Source organism: Polypterus senegalus, chromosome 4, assembly GCF_016835505.1.
Source record: "Polypterus senegalus isolate Bchr_013 chromosome 4, ASM1683550v1, whole genome shotgun sequence".
Classification (NCBI taxonomy): Eukaryota; Metazoa; Chordata; class Cladistia; order Polypteriformes; family Polypteridae; genus Polypterus; species Polypterus senegalus.
In genome coordinates, this window is record NC_053157.1 from 19,351,303 (window position 1) to 19,370,272 (window position 18,970).

The 18,970-nt window shown below is 41.7% G+C and overlaps 1 protein-coding gene across 5 annotated transcripts in view; it reads left to right on the forward strand.

Moving 5' to 3' along the window:
• The window catches only part of LOC120527174 (folliculin-interacting protein 2-like), a 132,910-nt gene that overhangs the window by 107,468 nt on the left and 6,472 nt on the right, over positions 1-18,970 (forward strand). For all 5 annotated transcript variants that reach the window (XM_039750311.1, XM_039750313.1, XM_039750314.1 and 2 more), the window contains 3 exons: positions 5,345-5,501; positions 12,765-12,965; positions 18,258-18,373. In XM_039750311.1, coding sequence (XP_039606245.1) covers positions 5,345-5,501; positions 12,765-12,965; positions 18,258-18,373 — 474 coding nt within the window. The remainder of the gene's footprint in view (positions 1-5,344; positions 5,502-12,764; positions 12,966-18,257; positions 18,374-18,970) is intronic.

Sequence of the window (18,970 nt, forward strand, 5' to 3'; positions counted from 1 at the left end):
AAAAAAAAACTTTGTAGGGGTGTGTCCAGCAGGGTGGTGTTAGCTTCATGTATCAACCATATTAGGTGTTGGAAAATTCACTGTGGACAGGTGGTTCTGGCATAACATTTTAAGACTTCTAGTCCAAGGGGACATGAGAGTACACAGCTGGAAATAGCAGGGAATGAGAAATTGGACAACTCAATGACAATTGTCCAGCATATTTTCACATTTTCACATACATACATAAACATATTGGGACAACCAATGGCAGTGCTACTCTACAGAGCCAGCCAGTGTTGTTGGATGCATTTCAGGTCCATGAGCTCAGCTACATCCACTAGCCTTTTTTCTTTTTTCCATTCTGTCATAGTACATAAAACACAAGATATTACACTGAGCCTGTCTTCTGTTTGCAAAATCCAAACCCCCCATGTTTCTTTATTCTTTGTAGCAGCATTGTAGGCATTGTATCACCCATGTGAGCGCGCACTGGCTTTCCCCTCTCACACACACAGAACCCGCATTTGTGCAAGTTGCAGACTGTTTGGACTGCATTTCTGGGAGCGTCAAATTACATGAATGCTTTGACTGCCTGACTTGCTTAGATTAACTAAATAAAGTCTACCACTAAAAAAAAAAAATCATGTATTGTGACAAGGCCTTTATAATCTATATATATATATATATATATATATATATATATATATATATAATTCACTAAGGGCACGCAAGACGGTGAGCGCAAGCAAGAGAGCCATGCCCGTCAACTGCGAGAGCCCCACCCGCCAACTCTAAGGGCAAGCAAGACAGAGAGCCACGCCCGCCAACTCACAGAGCCCCGCCCACCAACTCTAAGACCATGGGATACGCACAACAGAGCCCCGCCCGCCATATCTAATCCTACTTCCGCGTCCACTGACGCTCTCCATCAAACAGCAATAATTAGCAAACAAAGATAACTGGCAGTAACAATGCAAAATTCACAATTGGTATGCCAGTTTGAAAAGATAAGTTTTGAGGGTAATTTTAAAATGTGTTATTGAATCGAGCTGATGTATATAAGAGAGAAGAGAATTCCCGAGTTGAGGAGCACTATGAGAGACGCTCGAACTCCCAGAGCACAGAGTTTGATGTGTGGTGCAGAAAGTCGAGCTGCAGATGAGAATCTGAGTGAGCGAGACGAGTGTCAGTCTGTAGGAGATCAGTGAGGTGGTGGAGAGCTTTAAATGTTCAGAGCGGTATTTAGTATTGTATTCAGTAGTTAACAGGGAGCCAGTGAAGTTGAGAGAGAATAGGTGTAGTATGTTCAGTGGATTTAGAACAGTAGATTATTATCCTGGCAGCAGAATTTTGAATAAATTGTAAGCGATGGATACGTTTTTGTGGGATGACAGATAGAATAGCATTACAGTAATCTATACGTGAGGTGACTCGGGCATCCATCCATCCATCCATTTTCTAACCCGCTGAATCCGAATAGGGTCACGGGGGGTCTGCCGGAGCCAATCGCAGCCAACACAGGGCACAAGGCAGGAACCAATCCTGGGCAGGGTTCCAACCTACCGCAGGACACACACAAACACACACACCCACACACCAATCACACACTAGGGCCAATTCAGAATCGCCAATCCACCTAACCTGCATGTCTTTGGATTGTGGGAGGAAACCGGAGTGCCCGGAGGAAACCCACGCAGAACATGCAAACTCCACGCAGGGAGGACCCGGGAAGCGAACCCAGGTCCCCTAACTGCGAGGCAGCAGCGCTACCACTGCGCCACCGTGCCGCCCTGACTCGGGCATTAACCAATACTTTAGTAGTGTGTTGCGTAAGAACAGGACGAAGTCTAGAAATGTTTCGGAGATGGATGTATGCAGTCCGAGAAATGTTACTTATATGGGAGGAATTATTTAATAATAATAATTAATATTATTATTTAATAATTGCCATTATTAGTGTATAAATGGATATAAATAATTGCATGTAAACGATTCGCCAAAATCTGTTGTATGTAAACGATACTTTTTAAAATGTTATTGTTTTTTCATCAGAAAACCCAGTTTCCATGTCTACCTGTATTAGTTTAAATGGCACTTTTATCACTCGCAATAGGGCGGACGTGCTGACTTATCGTGTCGACTGGGCAGCACAGTGAAAGCGGCGTCTATCTATATATGTCTATGTTTTCCGTAGCCTGCTACAGGAAGGTACTCTCTCGACCGTTGGCATTGGTTTCGCTCCTTGCTATTTTCATTATACTGCGATGGTGGTTTCCTAAGTCTTTGTTATACTGAATTCCTTTCTCACTGTTTTCCGTTCCTATTCTTACACCACCGTATGCTATGGCGGGCTTCGGCCAGTACTCGTTAAAAGCCATAACAGCAACAATATAACATCGAAAAAAATGAAACCATCACAACACAAAATTATTTTATATTTAACTTGTATGAAAAAATCATTGAGCATAATGTACCAAGGGTTCTACCAGGAAAACCTGACTTGAGGTTTGATGGACAAATGCTGCTGTTAGCTCAGTTTCTCTCGGTGCTCTGGCCGTTAGCTTCTCCAGGCACTGTCAGAACCTACAGAAATATGGAAGGGTGAGGTGTGGGGGGCACTTCCAAAGTCCTAGAATTGAGGGGGTCGGCAAAGTGTTGCTCCAGGGTGGCTGGGGTACAGCTGTTATGGTGTTTCAAGTATGAGGGTATGGTAATGCTTGTTATAACATTTTTATAACATGTTTTCTTTCATTAACCAATCGGTGTTCAACTTGCGGCTTGGCTGCCTTTTGCTAGAAATTTCTGGAAACAAAGAATATTCTCAGTGTTTCTTCAGTGGACTTAATTTGGTTTTCCTGATATTGATCAACAGGAAAAGACTTTAATGGCAAAGTGAAAAACATTACCCATTACTAATCAAGCATTTCCGAGTAGGGAAATGGCCCTAATGGGCTAAAAAATCTCAGATTGATACAAATATGGTCCTGCTCTTAAGAGTGTACCATTGCCACACCATTGCATCCAAGAAGCACTTCCAGGTAAGGTGGAACAGCCATAAAATAAGGGAGTCCCCTCCTGGAAGTGTCCTCTGAAGGCCCACAGGGGAAACCAAACAGGGCTACCCACTGGAATTACTGTTTCCATGTAGCCCTGTGGGAGTCCAGACTGGAGGCATACCAAAGGCACACTACCACCTTAGCTTACTGGGAGTAGCAGTCCAACCATGTCTGTCTGTCCATCCATAATGACAAGAGGGCCAGTCTACCTGTATCCATCACATTTTATATACAAAATTAGTCACTGTTGTTAATAATACTGATATGAATACCTTATTGTTGTTATTAAAATGGCTTAAATATTAAGATATAATATTGTATTAATACTAAGGATTCATTTTATAGTAAACTAGAAATGTTTATTTCTTATGTAACAAACATTATATCAAAAACCATAAAAATTGATTGATTGGATGGATGGATGAATGGATGGATAGACAGATAGCTAAGGCATTATTCATCGTCAGGTGTCCAGCAGCTCAAGCACATCAATACAAATTGTTATAAATTATTTAGAAATGTCAAGGAGAATAAATCATAAATAAATAGTAAAAAGCATAAATGGTCAACAGAGTTATAATCACAGCAGTAGGAACAAATCATCTGAAGCTTCTGTTCTTCAGTGCAGTGAGAGAAGACGTCTACATGTTTACTTCTCTGATCTGCCAAAATGTGGAGAGGGCGACTGCTGTTGTCAAGAATGGCCTGTATCTTTCTCACCATACACCTTTCTACCACCATTGCAACTGAGTCCAAAGTCCTACCCAGTGACTGAGCTGGCCTTCTTCACCAGCTTGTCCAGCCTCTCTCCCCAACACACAACAGCAAAAAGAGGACACTTGTCTGGTAGAACAAAGACAACATTTCACTACATATGCTGAATAATCTGCGTCTACTGAGGAAAAAGAGCCTGCTCTGAACCTTTCTGTAGAGGGCATCTGTGTTCACAGACCAGTCCAGCCTGTCATCAAGGTGGGCACCTAGATATTTAAAAGTCTGCACCACCATCTTATTGGTCTTCATCGTTTTTTAGAACCAGGCCGTTCTTATTGCTCCAGTCATATCCCTGTATTCCCCTTCCTGCCCATTCCTAATACATGCCACGATAGCTGTATCTACAGAGTACTAGTATTTAAAGTCTGCAGTGTATAATGTGATCAGGAATGGGCCCAGAACAGTCCCTTGTGGGGCCCCCAGCATTGTTCACTACCATCCTGGTGATGCAGTTCCCCAGTTGGACAAACTGCAGTCATCCGATCAGGTAGTTATGGATCCAGGAGGAGGTGAATGAAGGTGGAATCCACACCATTTTCTCCAGTTTATGTTTAATAATGGAGGGTTGGAAGGTTTTCAGTGCATTTCAAAAATCAAAAACAATCCTCACATAACCACCCAGTTTATTCAAAAAGGTTAAAATAAAGTTTAGAAAATGGGGTAATGGCTATTATTTTAGTCTCCTGGTGTATCAGGTGTATGGGCAGCTTTTTAAAATTGTATTAAACCCGTGGGTGATCTGGCTCACAGGATCCTCATTGTTAAAGACCCGATTGGCAGGACCAGGCCAAGAGGATGCCCACATAACCCCTGGGTGTGGCAGATGGTCATTTCCATTTGGTGGGACTGGACTGCGTGTGTCTGCCCTGGAGGGGTTGCCAACCAGAATCCTGAGCTGTTTTGTCGTGTGGTTGGGTGCATCAACACGCTGTACCAGTGCATGCTTCCCAGCCTGACCTGACCTGATTAAATCTGAAAATTTTCAATAAGCTAAGCCACACATTTCTATGGGTTTGTTTAATGCACTTTGCACTAATTTTAAATGGGTGATGCCAGACGTTCGCTGGCATGGCTTTCAGCAGGTGCACTGAAGCAGCGAAAGTGAGGAAATCTATTTTATTACTGCTGTTCTTTCAGTGATATTTAAAACAAAAAGGAAGGAAGAGCCGTACTAATAACGAGAGAAGTCCGTTTGACCAAAATTCTGACCTTTAAAAATATCCCTGGGTACAAAGTGTTGTGTTTGCAGCAGAGCCCCTGTTCTATTTAAAAAAAAAAAAAAAAAAAACAAAATAAAACTGCAAACTAAAAGGAAAGCGAGTCTCATTCTTACGCAGCTGAGCACTAAACCCGTCCACTTGACTTATTTATGTGGTCTGCAGCACAGTGCAAAACGAAAACCACATGCTATTTTTTTATATCCGAGGCACTTGCAAATAAAATTTATTTATAACTCTGCGCTGAAATGTACCATGTTGCTTTGCTGTCATGTGTGCCTTATTTCTCACTAAAGTACTTTGTCCCATTTACAGATCAGAAACCACCAGCAAGCAAAATGTGACCAATTTTGGAAGATCTCTGTTTGGCGGTTACTGCCCTCAGTATATGCCTGATTTTGTTCTCCATGGAACAAACTCAGATGAACGGCTGCGAAAATATCTGCTGGCTGATCTTGCTCACACCATACATGTAAGTACTGCAGAGCTGTGAACGTCCAGCCTTTTTGATAGTTTGGGGTATGAACTGCATTGGGTGCTATTGAATAAAGGGTTCAGATTGGGGCAGCCATAGTGGACCACCATCCTCCATTTAGTCCTGTTCTTGTTATTTTAACCCTCGATCCTTGAAATGTTCCTTTGTGTCTCTGCACCTTCTCTTTGGCCTTCATTTCCCCTCCTTAGTTACGTCTATGATCAATACTCTTCTGCTTACATGTTTCCCTTCTTTTTATCAACTACCCAAACCAGCTCAGTCTTGACTCTTTTTCATTCTTCAAGGTTTTTCCTACTTGTTTGTCTTTCCTGAAATGAAAACCTGAAAACTGCGATGGAGATTCTAAACACTGTGTCATTGTCATGTAAGTTGGTAACATCATTAGCAACAATATTAGGAGTGTCCAGCAGGTGGAAACACGGTGCAGATGAGCTACATGATGTCATAGTAGATGTGTAAAGATGGTAGCCCCACTGCAAACGTACATCAAAGAAGGAGCAGTGCACGGGTGAAACTTACCAAATCCATCAGTGGACTCACTACAAAGATGCATGTCTGTCACTCCACCAAGTGCACATCCACTGTATTGCCTAAAGTACTGGGACACCTGCCTTTGCACAACACATTAACTTTAATGACATCCCATTCTTAATGCATAGGCTTTCATATGGACTTGGCCCTCCCTTTGCATCAGTAACAGCTTCAACTCTTCTGGGAAGGCTTTCCACAAGGTCTAGGAGTGTGTCCATGGGAATTTGTGACCAGGAGAACATTTGTGAGGTCAGGCAGTGATGTTGGACGAGAAGGCCTGGCTCGCTCACAGTCTGTGCTCAAATTCATCCCAAAGGTGATCTGTCAGGTCGCTCATCCATTTCTTTATAGATCTTGCTTTGTGCCATGGTGTGTGCTCAGTCATGTTGGAACAGGAAGGAGCCATCCATCAAACTGTTCCCACAAAGTTGGGAGCCTGAAATTGTCCAAAATGGCTTTGTATGCTGAAGCATTAAGAGTTCCTTTCACTAGAACTAAGGGGCCAACCCCTGAAAAAAAAAAACATACACCATAATCCCCCCCTTCACCAAACTTTACACTTGGCATAATGCAGTCAGGCAAGTACCATTCTCCTGGCAAACGCCAAACCCAGACTCGTCCATCGGATTGTGTGATTTGCCACTGTAGAGTCCAGTGGTGGTAGGCTTTACACCACTGTTTTGCATTGCGGTTGGTGATGTCAGGCTTGGATGCAGCTGCTTGGCCATGGAGACCCATTCCATGAAGTTCTCTCTCTATGCTGAACTGTTCTTGAGCTTTTGGAGGTCTGTAGCTATTGACTCTGCAGAAAGTTGCCGACTTCTGCACACTGTGCACCTCAGCATGCGATGACCCCGCTCTGTGATTTTTACAGTACATGGCCGTGCCTGAGTTGCTCTTGTTCTTGTGCTCTTGACAGTTGACCGTGGAATATTTAGTAGCGAGGAAATTTCACGAATGAACTTATTGCACATGTGACATCATCGCTTGAATTCACTGAGCTCCTGACAGCGACCCATTCTTTTACAAATGTTTGTAGAAGCAGTCGGCATGCCTGGGTGCTCGATGTTATACATCTGTGGCCATGGAAGTAATTGGAACACCTGAATTCAATGATTTGGAAAGGGGGGTTCCAATATTTTTGCCAAATGACCGTACATCACTGTACTGAACCTTTATTCACGATTGAATTTCAAACGGTTTCGTCCCTTCACTGCCCAAAAAGCAAATGACAGGACACTGCTCCTCTTTGGGGCATTTTCCACTAGGGCATCCATCTTTATACAACTACTATGACGTCATACTTCCATCTGCTGCATGCTCTTATGATTGTACCACCTCACATGACAAAGATACGCACTTTTAAGGTTTTCGTTTGACTCCAATGTTTATTTTGTTATTTTTTTTTTATCTTTCATGTTTAATTTTTCACCTTGTCTGTTCTTTTGAAGACTGCTGACCATAATATCATTCAGACCTCAGCAACATCCAGCCTTGTTCTAAGCTTTTAAGCTATGGCCACTGTTTGTAATCAATACATCACTTTACTGTTTGTTATTTTACGTGATTTGTTCCTTTGATTGAGTATTCAGTAACCTTAAGACCTGTGTTGATAGAAGCTGCCCCTAAATCCACTGGTGCAAGTAACCAATGGCCGCCTAGCATGTGTCAAAAGGGAAGAGTGAGGAAAAGGCTTTGCAGGATGTCTGAGTTTCATTAAAAGTGTGTTATTGAGAAACTACAAAAACGGCAAAGCATACCAGCAGAAAAATAGTTCAAACTCTACTCCATTGATTAAAACAATGACATGGATTTGGTGTTTCTAAAGGTGCAGTTATATCTCAGCCATACAAGTAAAAGAGGAGCATCGCTCCACAAGCATTGACGCCAAGGGGAATTTTTGATGTTAAAGCCTTTTTCTATCATAGACAGATTGAACGAAAGAACGTTTTGTCCCCAGGCTTTTTACAGAAGCTATTAAAAAATATAAATACATAAATAGGTAGAAAAATAAGCAAATAAATAAATATATGCACACACTTTGGTCTGGACACACACTGAAGTACTATAAGGCAAGAAAAATTCAAAAGAAAAAAGTTCTAACTTGGCAGTCCCAGTCCCAGTGAGGCATTATGTAGGCGTAATGCTGTTGTTATAAAGGACCCCCCGCCATGCTTCCTGACACACTTCTGCTGAGTCAGTGTTTGTGTGTCAGAGAGAGGCTGTGCAGCAGTGTTCATGATGTCACTCTCCTTTCCTACGACCTCCATGGGGGTCCAGAGTGCATCCCATAACTGAGCCTGCCCTTTGAATTAGCCTGTTTATTTAGTGGGCTTCTCATGAAGTGAAGTTAACCAGCCCAGCATACCACAGCGTAGAAAATCACATTGGCCATCACAGAATTATAGAGTATGTGAAGGATGTCACTTCCCGTATTTCACTTTGATTCATCAGACAAAACAGTGATGGACCACTTGATCACGTCAGCACATTCTCTTTGCTAGTAATTTAATTGGCTTTCAGTTCTGCTTTTGAGATTATGAGGAGGCGATCAAAATGGGCCAGAAATGTTAGGCCGATTCAGACACACAACTCCAGACCTTAGCACAAGGCTCGCCAAACTTTGACTCAACATTTCTCTGCTTACCTTTTCATTTTTGCACTAGGACTCTGAGCTTAGTTATTTAGTCCACAAGTGAAACTTTGCTTTGATCCAGTCAGCAGCATGCAAAAACACATTCCTTCCTGCATACATGCAAAAAGTGCAGTTTAATGATGCATTATATACGTAAAAACAGAATTCTATAATAGTTACTTATTTTAACAAAATTGAATTTAGCCTGTTTTAAAGCGTTATTAAAGTCAGTATGAAACTATTTCTACTTCTGTTAGTTTAAATTTTAGCAGCAAGTATTGAATCCCAGAGAGTAAAATTTGGAAACGTGTCTGGTCCTTTACAGTTTTATCCACTGTTCCTTTTGCTCTTTTGTTATACAGTTCTTGAAGCCCTAATTGTGATTGCAGACCTGGGGCCTCATGTATAAACGGTGCGTACGCACAGAAATGTTGCGTAAGAACTTTTCCACGTTCAAATCGCGATGTATAAAACCTACACTTGGCGTAAAGCCACGCACTTTTCCACGGTACCTCATGCCTTGTCGTACGCAAGTTCTCCGCTCGGTTTTGCAGACTGGTGGCACCCAGCGTCAAAGCAGTGCTACTGTTCCTGTGTGGTTACACCTTATTTTCCTGACGCGGCTTTATAAATACACTGAAACTAGCCGCATATTGTTTATTATTGTAACGCATCTGATTGTAATTAACTTGTAAAAATATAATGGTCCAGGGAACAGCCATAGTATTCCAAATACCATAACTGCTTTAGCGTTGTTACTCTCACTGCACCTTCTTCTTTCAGCTCCTCCCGTTAGGAGTTGCCACAGCGGATCATCTTTTTCCATATTAATCTCATTGCACCACTCGGAGTATTTATATCACTGTATCTGAGTGTGAATCACAGCAGCAGCTGATCGGAAAGAGAATTATCGGTATACAGCTTCAAGGACACGCTGTCTCAGCCACGGCAAAACGTTTTAAAGCCTTTCCTGTACGGACCTCGCGGTTCAGAAACAGTTTCATCCCAAGAACTTTAAACGCACTCAATCAAGTGCTCCTTGTAGAACTGTTTGTACTTATAACTACAATCACCCCACTGTAAACTTGAACTATAGTTATAATATTGCACAACCTGAGCCACTTTATAAAGCTCGTATTTACATATGATGACGATATCATTTTTAAGGTGAAATGCAGCAAAATATGTTTATTAAATTATACAGATAAAACTTTAACTTCATTTAAATAATCTATATTCTTCACTGGGAGTGTCGTGAAGGATAGAATAATTAAACATGTACTACGAAGATATTTCAATGTTCCTTAAATGTTTTGAAGAATCGGTGCTAAGCTTACAGATGGCTTAACTTCTATTACAGAGCTGATTGTGTGGCGATCGGTTACTTGGGGAAAGAAAAGCACTGACTGCAGTGGCGGCTGCGCCAATATATATTGAATATAAAACAGAAAGAGAAAATAACAACACAGCTAAAAATGCAGCAACAAATTTTGGCAAAAGTTAAATGCTTGTGTCATGAGCATGAGTCAGCTATGCAGTGTCTGCAAAGGACGTGGCCATCCACCGTGATAAGCTACCTTACTGACATTGGCGGCTAAGGAGCCACCGATTCTTCCTCTGCCCAGTGCCACCACAAGCCTAGAGCCGCCCCTGAGTACTGCTGCAATAAATTACTTCATCAACTTTAATTACGATGTGATTTGAGAAACTGGCTAATTAAACGATTTTAAGATGAAGTTTATGATGTTCTACTTTAATGACAAAAAATAAACTATGTGATTAAAGTGGAAATGTCGAGATTGAAGTTGACATTTCATGCTTTTTCCCCCCACTGTGTGCCTTTTTTTCTCTGTACCCTAATAAGCTTTCATATGACACTCAGGCAGTGGGCTACAACTTGCCTTTTCACGGCGACTTTCATATGTGACTTCTTTTTTGTTTCCGGCACTGTGCGATTTTGTGAACGTGAGCTTTCAAGTTTCTCCAACACGCTATGTCACTCGATCAACTTCCTTTTGTTGATTATACCACGGTTTATTTGAACAAATAGTATGTTTTTCCTTTGCCTCCACTTGGTATTCGCTGAAATTCTTATATTTTTCCCCCGTGCTTTTCCCATTCTCTTTTCACAGAATGCTGAGCTTAAGGGCGATTTATATTGATTTGCATATTCAAAGAGGCATAATTCTGGGAGGAGTTGGGGCGTTACATAAAGCGTTTGCACGAGCGTTACTTTTCACGCTGATCGGAATTTATGTAGCAGAAGAACGTGGAAGTTGGAGTATGCACAGATTCCTGCATCTGGATTTTTCTGTGCGTAAACACATTTCGGCTTTTGTGCTTACGCCATGTTATAGTGCGAGTTCTACGCACGGCGTTATACATGAGGCCCCTGGAGAGCAGACCTGAATTGGATAATTCTCCTAAGGTTATTTTTGTTAGTCATAGGCAGACCCCCAAACCAGACCAGGAATAAAAAAGCCAGTACACTCTTAATATGGCATGTAATCGTTCCATAGGATGCTAGTTGAAATTCTCATTTTCCTCAGCCTTCTTAATTGATCGTTGTGCTGTTGGCAGTTTTTGTAAAAGTACAACAGGTCTTAATTAAATTTAAACCTATTATCCAGTTTGGTCCCAGATATTTAAAGCTACTTTAAAGCTAACTCTCTGAACTTGTGCTACTTTGAGGGACCAGTGGTTATACTGGTTCAGCTTACTTCCTATATTCAATGAGCCACACTTTTGTCCTCCTCACATTTAGTTGGAGGTTCTGTTAATGACACCCTCTGTTCATCCTCTTGGCCTCTTCTTCAAAATATACCACATTGTTAGAGGTGACAATGAAAGCTGTAAACTTGACAGCGAAACAATTGCTGCCGCTGGCGTATGGGGATGCAGATATACAATTTAAACAGATATTTATTTTCATGGGAATTGTTAAATATGCATAGTAGAACTAACTATTTTACATTACAGCGAGTAGTTAACCATATTAAAAAATAGTAAAATGTAATAATTTGAAAGTAAATTGTTTCATGTTGCGTTAGTTATTTGTTGTGTAATACGATTTCATTCTGTTTGGCTTTGAAATTAACACACAAATACTTTTTAAACTAAACAACTTTTGCTGTAAATCTTCAGTAAAAACAATTTTTTAATCGCATTGAATTTCGATTCTGTGTTTGGACTTTCATTGTGACACCGAAACGTATAACTGCCCGTGATTGAATTTCGTTTCTTTCTCTGTATTAAATAAAATGACTTTTTTCGAATGTTTGGTTTTGAGATTTGTTAATTGTCTTTGGAAAAGCTATTCTAACCGGAAACTGTTAACATTTTAATACAAATGGCATATCAAGATCTCCTTTGGTGTCTAATGTTATCTGCGGAAGATGTACTTCTTTACCTTTCTTGGATACATCCTTCTTTCTACAGTAATTCGTTCGGTGGAAGACCGGACAGTGTTAACGTTTGTAGATATTCTTCGGGATTTTCATCTTACGCACAATCACCACCAACTGTTTCAGTGTAGTCTATTGATACACATTTAACCAATTTGCCGAGTAACCGATCAACGTTTTTTGTGTTAATTCGTTTGACTTGATTGTTTCTCGGCGCTAGGATTGCCCGTGTACTCATTTTTTCTTTGTGATGAAATTCTTCAATAAGATTTGGACATAATACGTCTTCTTTAATTGGGAACTTAAAGTGAGGAAAACGTTAAAATTTATAAGAGATGAGAGAGCAGGAACTGTGTCTGTCAAAAGCATTCACACAAATGAGAGGTGAGAGTACAGTGTGCGTGTTTGAATATGGTTGAGAGGAGGGCGTGACTTGAAAAAATCTCATGGCCAAAGTCTAGCCTTGTGAGACTTGGAAAAAATCTCTTGAAAAAAGTCTTGTCTTGTCCCAGGATTTTTGTATATAATAAAGAGATGGGTGGCCTTCACTATTTTAAAGTTGTTATATAAAAAATAAAGGTGTAGATCGAAAGGTATACTTTCGAAATTTCCTTGTATGGTACATTTTAAAGATGTTGCGCAACATTTCCTGTCTGCTGTTTATTTCAGTGCCCAGCATTAGATGAGCCCATTGCTGAAGCTGTCTGCATCATCGCCGACACTGACAAGTGCACCGTGCAAGTGGCCACAAGTCAGAGAAAGACGATCGACAACGGAAACCTGGGGAAAGATGTCCTGGTCTCCAATTTGGTCTGCAATCTCCTCCAGTCGATCCTGCAACTATATAAACTAAACCTCTCTGCTGATTTTGTAAGTTGTCTCTTTCTTTACACCTTTTTCAGGGCCATGCATTGGAAGCAGTTGGACCTCTTTAGATACTGTATTATTATTATTTTGTTTTTGTCTGATATTTCACCTTTACCATCGTCATTTTCGTTCTGTTTTTCCCCAGTGAGGTAGCAGTGACAAAAGCATACTAGGAAAGCTAAAAGGGAGAAAAATAATGCAGAAAGATGTAGTATAATAATAGCAAAAGAACAGTCAAGAAGGAGGTGAATTGCATTAGGACTTAAAATATATGGGCAGTGAAATCACAAATGATGCAAATTTGTATTTTTCTGAGGTTTACACGTGTGAAGAAGTTGATTAAAAATCTCTAAACAATAATATAGCCAAGGAAGTACTTTGTGATTTGGAAACTGTAGAGGAGGAGTGATGCTTCGATTAAACAGGATGACATCTCACAAATCACCAGGGCCCGATAACATTCATCCTTGAGTGCTTAAGGAAGTTAATGAGTCCCGCTAGCATATAGTTCTGACCAGCGCGTTTAGTCGATTTTGTCATTAAGCGCATTGACATATATTAAGGGGCAGGGGTGAGCCTCTGTGTCGGATGTCATTTTCGCTGCACTGATTTTGGATACAAGGCACTGTATTCAGTGCACAACGTGTGGTGAAATCCTAGTCCTGCGCCAACAGCACGCAGGAATGTGCCTTTGTGGCATCCCTGCCAACAACACATCAGCTCATATTGTGGGATCCCACGGCATTCCAATCCATCTGGGAGAGATAATCCTGGATTTTGACCAGGGTCTCCTCCCAGCTGGTCGTGCCTTTAAAACCTCTACAGGGAGGCATCATCTGTATCAGATGCTCAAACCACTTCATTTGGCTCCTCTCGAAGGAGAGGGTCAGCAGCTCAGCTATAAGCCTCGATTGAATGTCTGCACTTCTCATCCTGTCTCTAAGGGAGAGCCCAGCCACTCTGCGGAGAAAGTTCATTTAGGCCGCTTGTACCTGCGATCTCCTTCTTTTGGTTTCACCCAATGTTTATGACTATAGATGAGGGTAGGGACGTAGATCAACTGGTAAATGGAGAGCTTTACCTTCTTAACCACTACAGATCGGTATAGTGACCACATAACTGTACTTGGCGCTCCAGTCCATCTTTCGATATCACTATCCCATTTCCCCTCACGAATGAACAAGACTCTAAGGTAATTAAACTCCTTCACTTGAGGCAGTAACTCACCTCCCACTCGGAGAGGAATATCCACCTTTTTCCTGCTGAGGATCTTGGCCTCAGATTTGGAGGTGCTGATCCTCATCCCTACCGCTTGACACTTAGTTGCAAACCGTCCCAGTGCGTACTGAAGTCCACAGCCCGAGGAAGCCAACAGGACCACATCATCTGCAAAAAGCAGTGACGCGATTCTAAGGCCACCGAACTGGACCAAGTGGGTGTATCAAAAAGGACAAGATGATAATGTGGTCAGTACAAAATTTGAGTGTAAAATAAAACAAGACAAATTAAAATAGAAGCAAAAGATGAAAGTGAAACTAAGCACAGTACCATTGGTTTTAAAACCCTAAGAAAACATTTGTATTAAATTCAGAATAAATTTAAAGAAAATCGGCTAACGTAACAAATGTAGTTAATTTATGACTTTCGATTTTCTCATTTCGTCCGTTGTCATCTATGCATGGCTTTTTGCATGTACTAATATGCAAGAGACAGTAAAAGGTATGAAATGACCGGGAGATGCTCAGAAAGCAATCCAAGATCAATATCAAGAGACAGAATGCTCTGTCTTCGAAAGCCAAAACCTAATGAAAAATCAAAGGTCAGGAACAAGCACTAGAATTTGTAAAATTCTTTTAATGACGTTTAGAAGGGTTTTTCTCTGCAAACTGGGATGCCCACAAAATGCTCTGGTATACCTGTATACCGTCATTTTGATAATGTCAATGGAAGCAAGCACTTTAAAGGAATTCTGGGGAATATTATCATGGAGATGACAGATGCAAAACTGAGTAAAATGGCAGCACTTAAATTAAAAACAAAATAGTGTAGTAGTAAAGTTTGAATAAATTATCAAGCACAAAATCTGACCTGAAAATCAAAATCATAAAAGTTCAAAGCCCTTAATAAGGCGTATAGAATGTCAGAGTTTAGGCAGGTAATAGCATTAAAAATGTTATGAAAATGACAAATCTTAACGTTATGCTGTTATGTCTTATTTTTTAAGTTATCAGATACCCACTGCCATGTTGTTTGTCGTTGCAGTTGTCGCTTGATGTGACGATGAACGTGACATAACACGTCATTGTGCTTCACCTATTAAAGATGGTGGCACCCAGCAGCATGCATCTAAACATTGGAATGACTTCAGAAACTTCAATGTTAGTGATCGTTAGAGCAAACAGAAAGAAGTTGGTGTGACTAATATTTTGACTACAAAATTTGTTTAGAATTTTGCCCTCTAGCATTTAACGACCACCACCTCTTCTAAGCCAAAAAATGTGGCCGCTCTTTTTGTACTTTTCCTTTTCCTGTTCCTGGTCCCAAGTCTAAAATTCCATTCTCAATCACTTACTTTTTCTTTTCTAGTGGTCATAACGCAAGCCCAACCTTCTGAAAATGAATAATACGTGTGAAACAATCAGAAGCTTTCACTCAATTCCAACTTTTAAAACCAAACTAAGACTTAATAATTGAAGTCTCAAGGTGTAATGGTTGAAGTAACACATTTTGATGCTGTAGCCTGGTTCTGGTCTCTCAGATCTCTCTTTCCCACTTCTTTGAAAAATGTCATTCATCTTAACATATCCGTGTTCCTCACACTATCCTCTGGTTACCGCCATTAACGCTTGCATGCCTGCCAAATGCTGACACTGTAACACACCAGATGTATGCTGCTGATCAGCCATGCACCGTTAAGTGGGATGTGACGGCTGAATGTAAAAGCATTGGCAGTCCAAGATATTTAAACAGTAGAGGTGAAGGCTGCTGGGTGTTTAAGTGCTTAGTTTTTCAGTTTGATGGATTTGGTTGCCTCAGAATCTTACACTGACTATACAATGCTGAGTCTCTGTAACAGTGCATTGTATTCATTTAGCAGATACCTTTATCCAAAATGACATACAGAAGATCATGAGTCAGGCTCACACAGCCGTTAATGTAGTTACTTTATTCCGTTAATCATGAAAAATGTTCTTTGTAATGCTATAGTCATGTTGGGATATGTGGCTGAATCCATGTGTGCACCAGTGACTTTACAGATCGGTGTTATTAACACTGATGAGGCTTGACCACACATACATATAGTGCCTTTAGAAAGTCTTAAGACCCCTGTTTACTTTTACCTGCTTTTCCCTTCACTCTGTACAGCTCCAAGTATAAGTTGTGAGGTTTCAGCCTGTTGTGAGGCCACAGACGGACGGACACCATGATACACAATGTCCTAAAGCACACACATTTATTTTACACTTACTTTCTTTGCACAACACAGTGCACCACAACAGCCACAACAGCTCAGTCCTTTACTTTTAGTTTGACTTCTACTTTCTGCCACCTCCACTCCTCTCCTGCAAGCTCTGTCCTCTTCCACCGGACTCCAGCTCCCTGAATGGAGTGAGGCGGCCCATTTTATAATGCACCCTGATGTGCTCCAGGTGCTCCGTGATGACCTTCCTGCAGCACTTCCTGGTGTGGCGGAAGTGCTGCAGTCCATAGCTCTGGAACCATCCAGGCACCCCCTGGCGGTGGCTACAGCCCCCCACAGGGTTGAGCTTCCAAGCTCCGTGGTTCTCATGCAATCCCAGAGGGCTGCCATCTTGCGCCCCGGGGTAGGAATTGCCCCTCTGTCCCGGTCCCCTGCTTCTCCAGGTCTCCTGGTGGGGCAAGGTCCCCGGCCATGTATAACAAAGGGCCGTCTTCACCATGGGAATGGCATTGTAATGAGCAGATCCTGGTTTCCTCCTGCTAATCTTGGGGACCACACAGAAAAAGTGCTGTCATTTCTACAAGGTGGGACTGAAATTTGTGCAAATCCTGTTTAATGAAAGCCTGCAGTGTTCACTTTAACCAAGTCTGAATTATTTGGTTTGTAATTGTAAACAGTAGAGCAAAGGAAAAATGTGTCTTTGTATTAAACATTATGGAGGGAATTGTCGGCCGTTCATCCCGGCTAATACCCCCAAGCCACCAGGTGGAGCCCTCCCTGCAGTATGGAGGTGCCCCGAAGACCAGCAGGGCATCATGGACTTTGGAGTCTTTATGCACAGCCCTGCTGGGGACCATGGGGGCCACTAGGAGACGCTGCAGGGAGGAAAGACGATTATTTGCCTTACGCCTCGGAAGTAAGTCCAAGTCACATGGACAAGGGGAATGACATGCTTCCGAGTTGAAGAAAAGGACTTTTGCTCTGACCCGGAAGTGATAGAAGATCACATGGACTGGGGACTGGAACACTTCCAGGTCAGGGAGTACAAAAGGATTGTGGGAGCTCCCAGACGGCGAGCTGAGCTAGGTGGAAGGGTGGCAATGAGTCCTGGAGTGGAGGAATTGTTTATTGAGAATTATTGCAGTGTTTAATGAGTACTGTGGAGGAGAGGGTGCTTTGTGCACTGTGCAGTATAAATAAAGTCTACTTTTGGACTTTTATCTGGTGTCTGGCATCTTGAACAAGGGTTCAAGGGAGTAATAGCGCCCCCAAACGGTCATGCATTTGAACCGCATGCATTTTATGAGCTCTACTATTGTATGTAATTACATTCTATTATCATGGATTTTTTGAAAATGAACTATCATTACAAAATGTCTTACTGTATGTAAACATCTATGTGTGGAAGTGTGTGTGTGTGTCTCTGTCTGCCTGTCTGTCCAGCCTGGAAGTGCGAGGCTGCAGAATGAAGCTCAAATAAAGAAACTCTGTCGCCAAAGTGAATCTGCCGAAAAAAGAAAAACTTGCTTAGCCGCTGATAGACAACGGAGGCGAGCACATCGGCAAAACGAAACCACAGAGGAAAGAGAAACTCGCTTAGCTGCTGATAGACAACGGAGGTGAGCACATCGGCAAAACGAAACTGCCGATGAAGAAGAACCTCGCTTAGTTGCTGATACACAATCTTATGTGACTGATTGAAGTGCCAGAATCCATAGTTTCTAACAGCACATGCTTACACAGCTAGTATTCAATAAAAATGTAAGATCTGTTATTGACGAAGTAAATAAGCAAAAATTAAAATGCTTTAACTTTCAAAATAGTTACTGAAGTTTCCAAACAAGCGTTATGTTTTTTTTTTCTTTTTCTTTCAGTGTATAATGCACCTGGAGGACAGACTGCAGGAGATCTACTTCAAAAGCAAGATGCTGGCTGAATATTTGAAGGGACACACCCGAGTGCACGTCAAGGAGCTCAGTGGTGTTTTAGGGTAAGTTGTTTAGGTTCCTTATGGATGAGTGACCAAAGAAAATGTTCCTTACTTCATTTAACTGTCCATTTGCCCATCAACAAAATCTGCAAGCAAGCAATTCCCGGAGCTCTCCACGGGACTTCTGCACCTGTCACAGGTAGTGTGGCCCACTCGTCCTGAGCAAACTGCTCCAGCTATGTCAGGTTTGAAGGGGTCTTCTCCAGACTTCATGTTTCAGTAATTCCATAGATGGTCGATAGGATTCAAATCAGGGCTCATAGAAGGCCACTTCAGAGTAGTCCAATGTTTTGTTTGTAGCCATTCTTGGTGCTTTTAGCTGTGCGTTTTGACTCCTTATCCTGTTGGAGGATCCATAACCTGCTACTGAGACGGAGTTTTCTGACACTGGGCAGTACGTTTCACTCCAGAATGTCTTGATAGTCTTGAGATTTTATTGTTCTCTGCACAGACTCAAGGCACCCCGTGTGAGACACCACAGAGCAGCCTCAAAACATAAGTGAGCCTCCTCCATGTTTCACAGTAGGTCTGGTGTGTTCTTTTCTTTGAAAGCTTCATTTTGTCATCTGTAGACACAAAGCTGGTGTGACTTGCCAA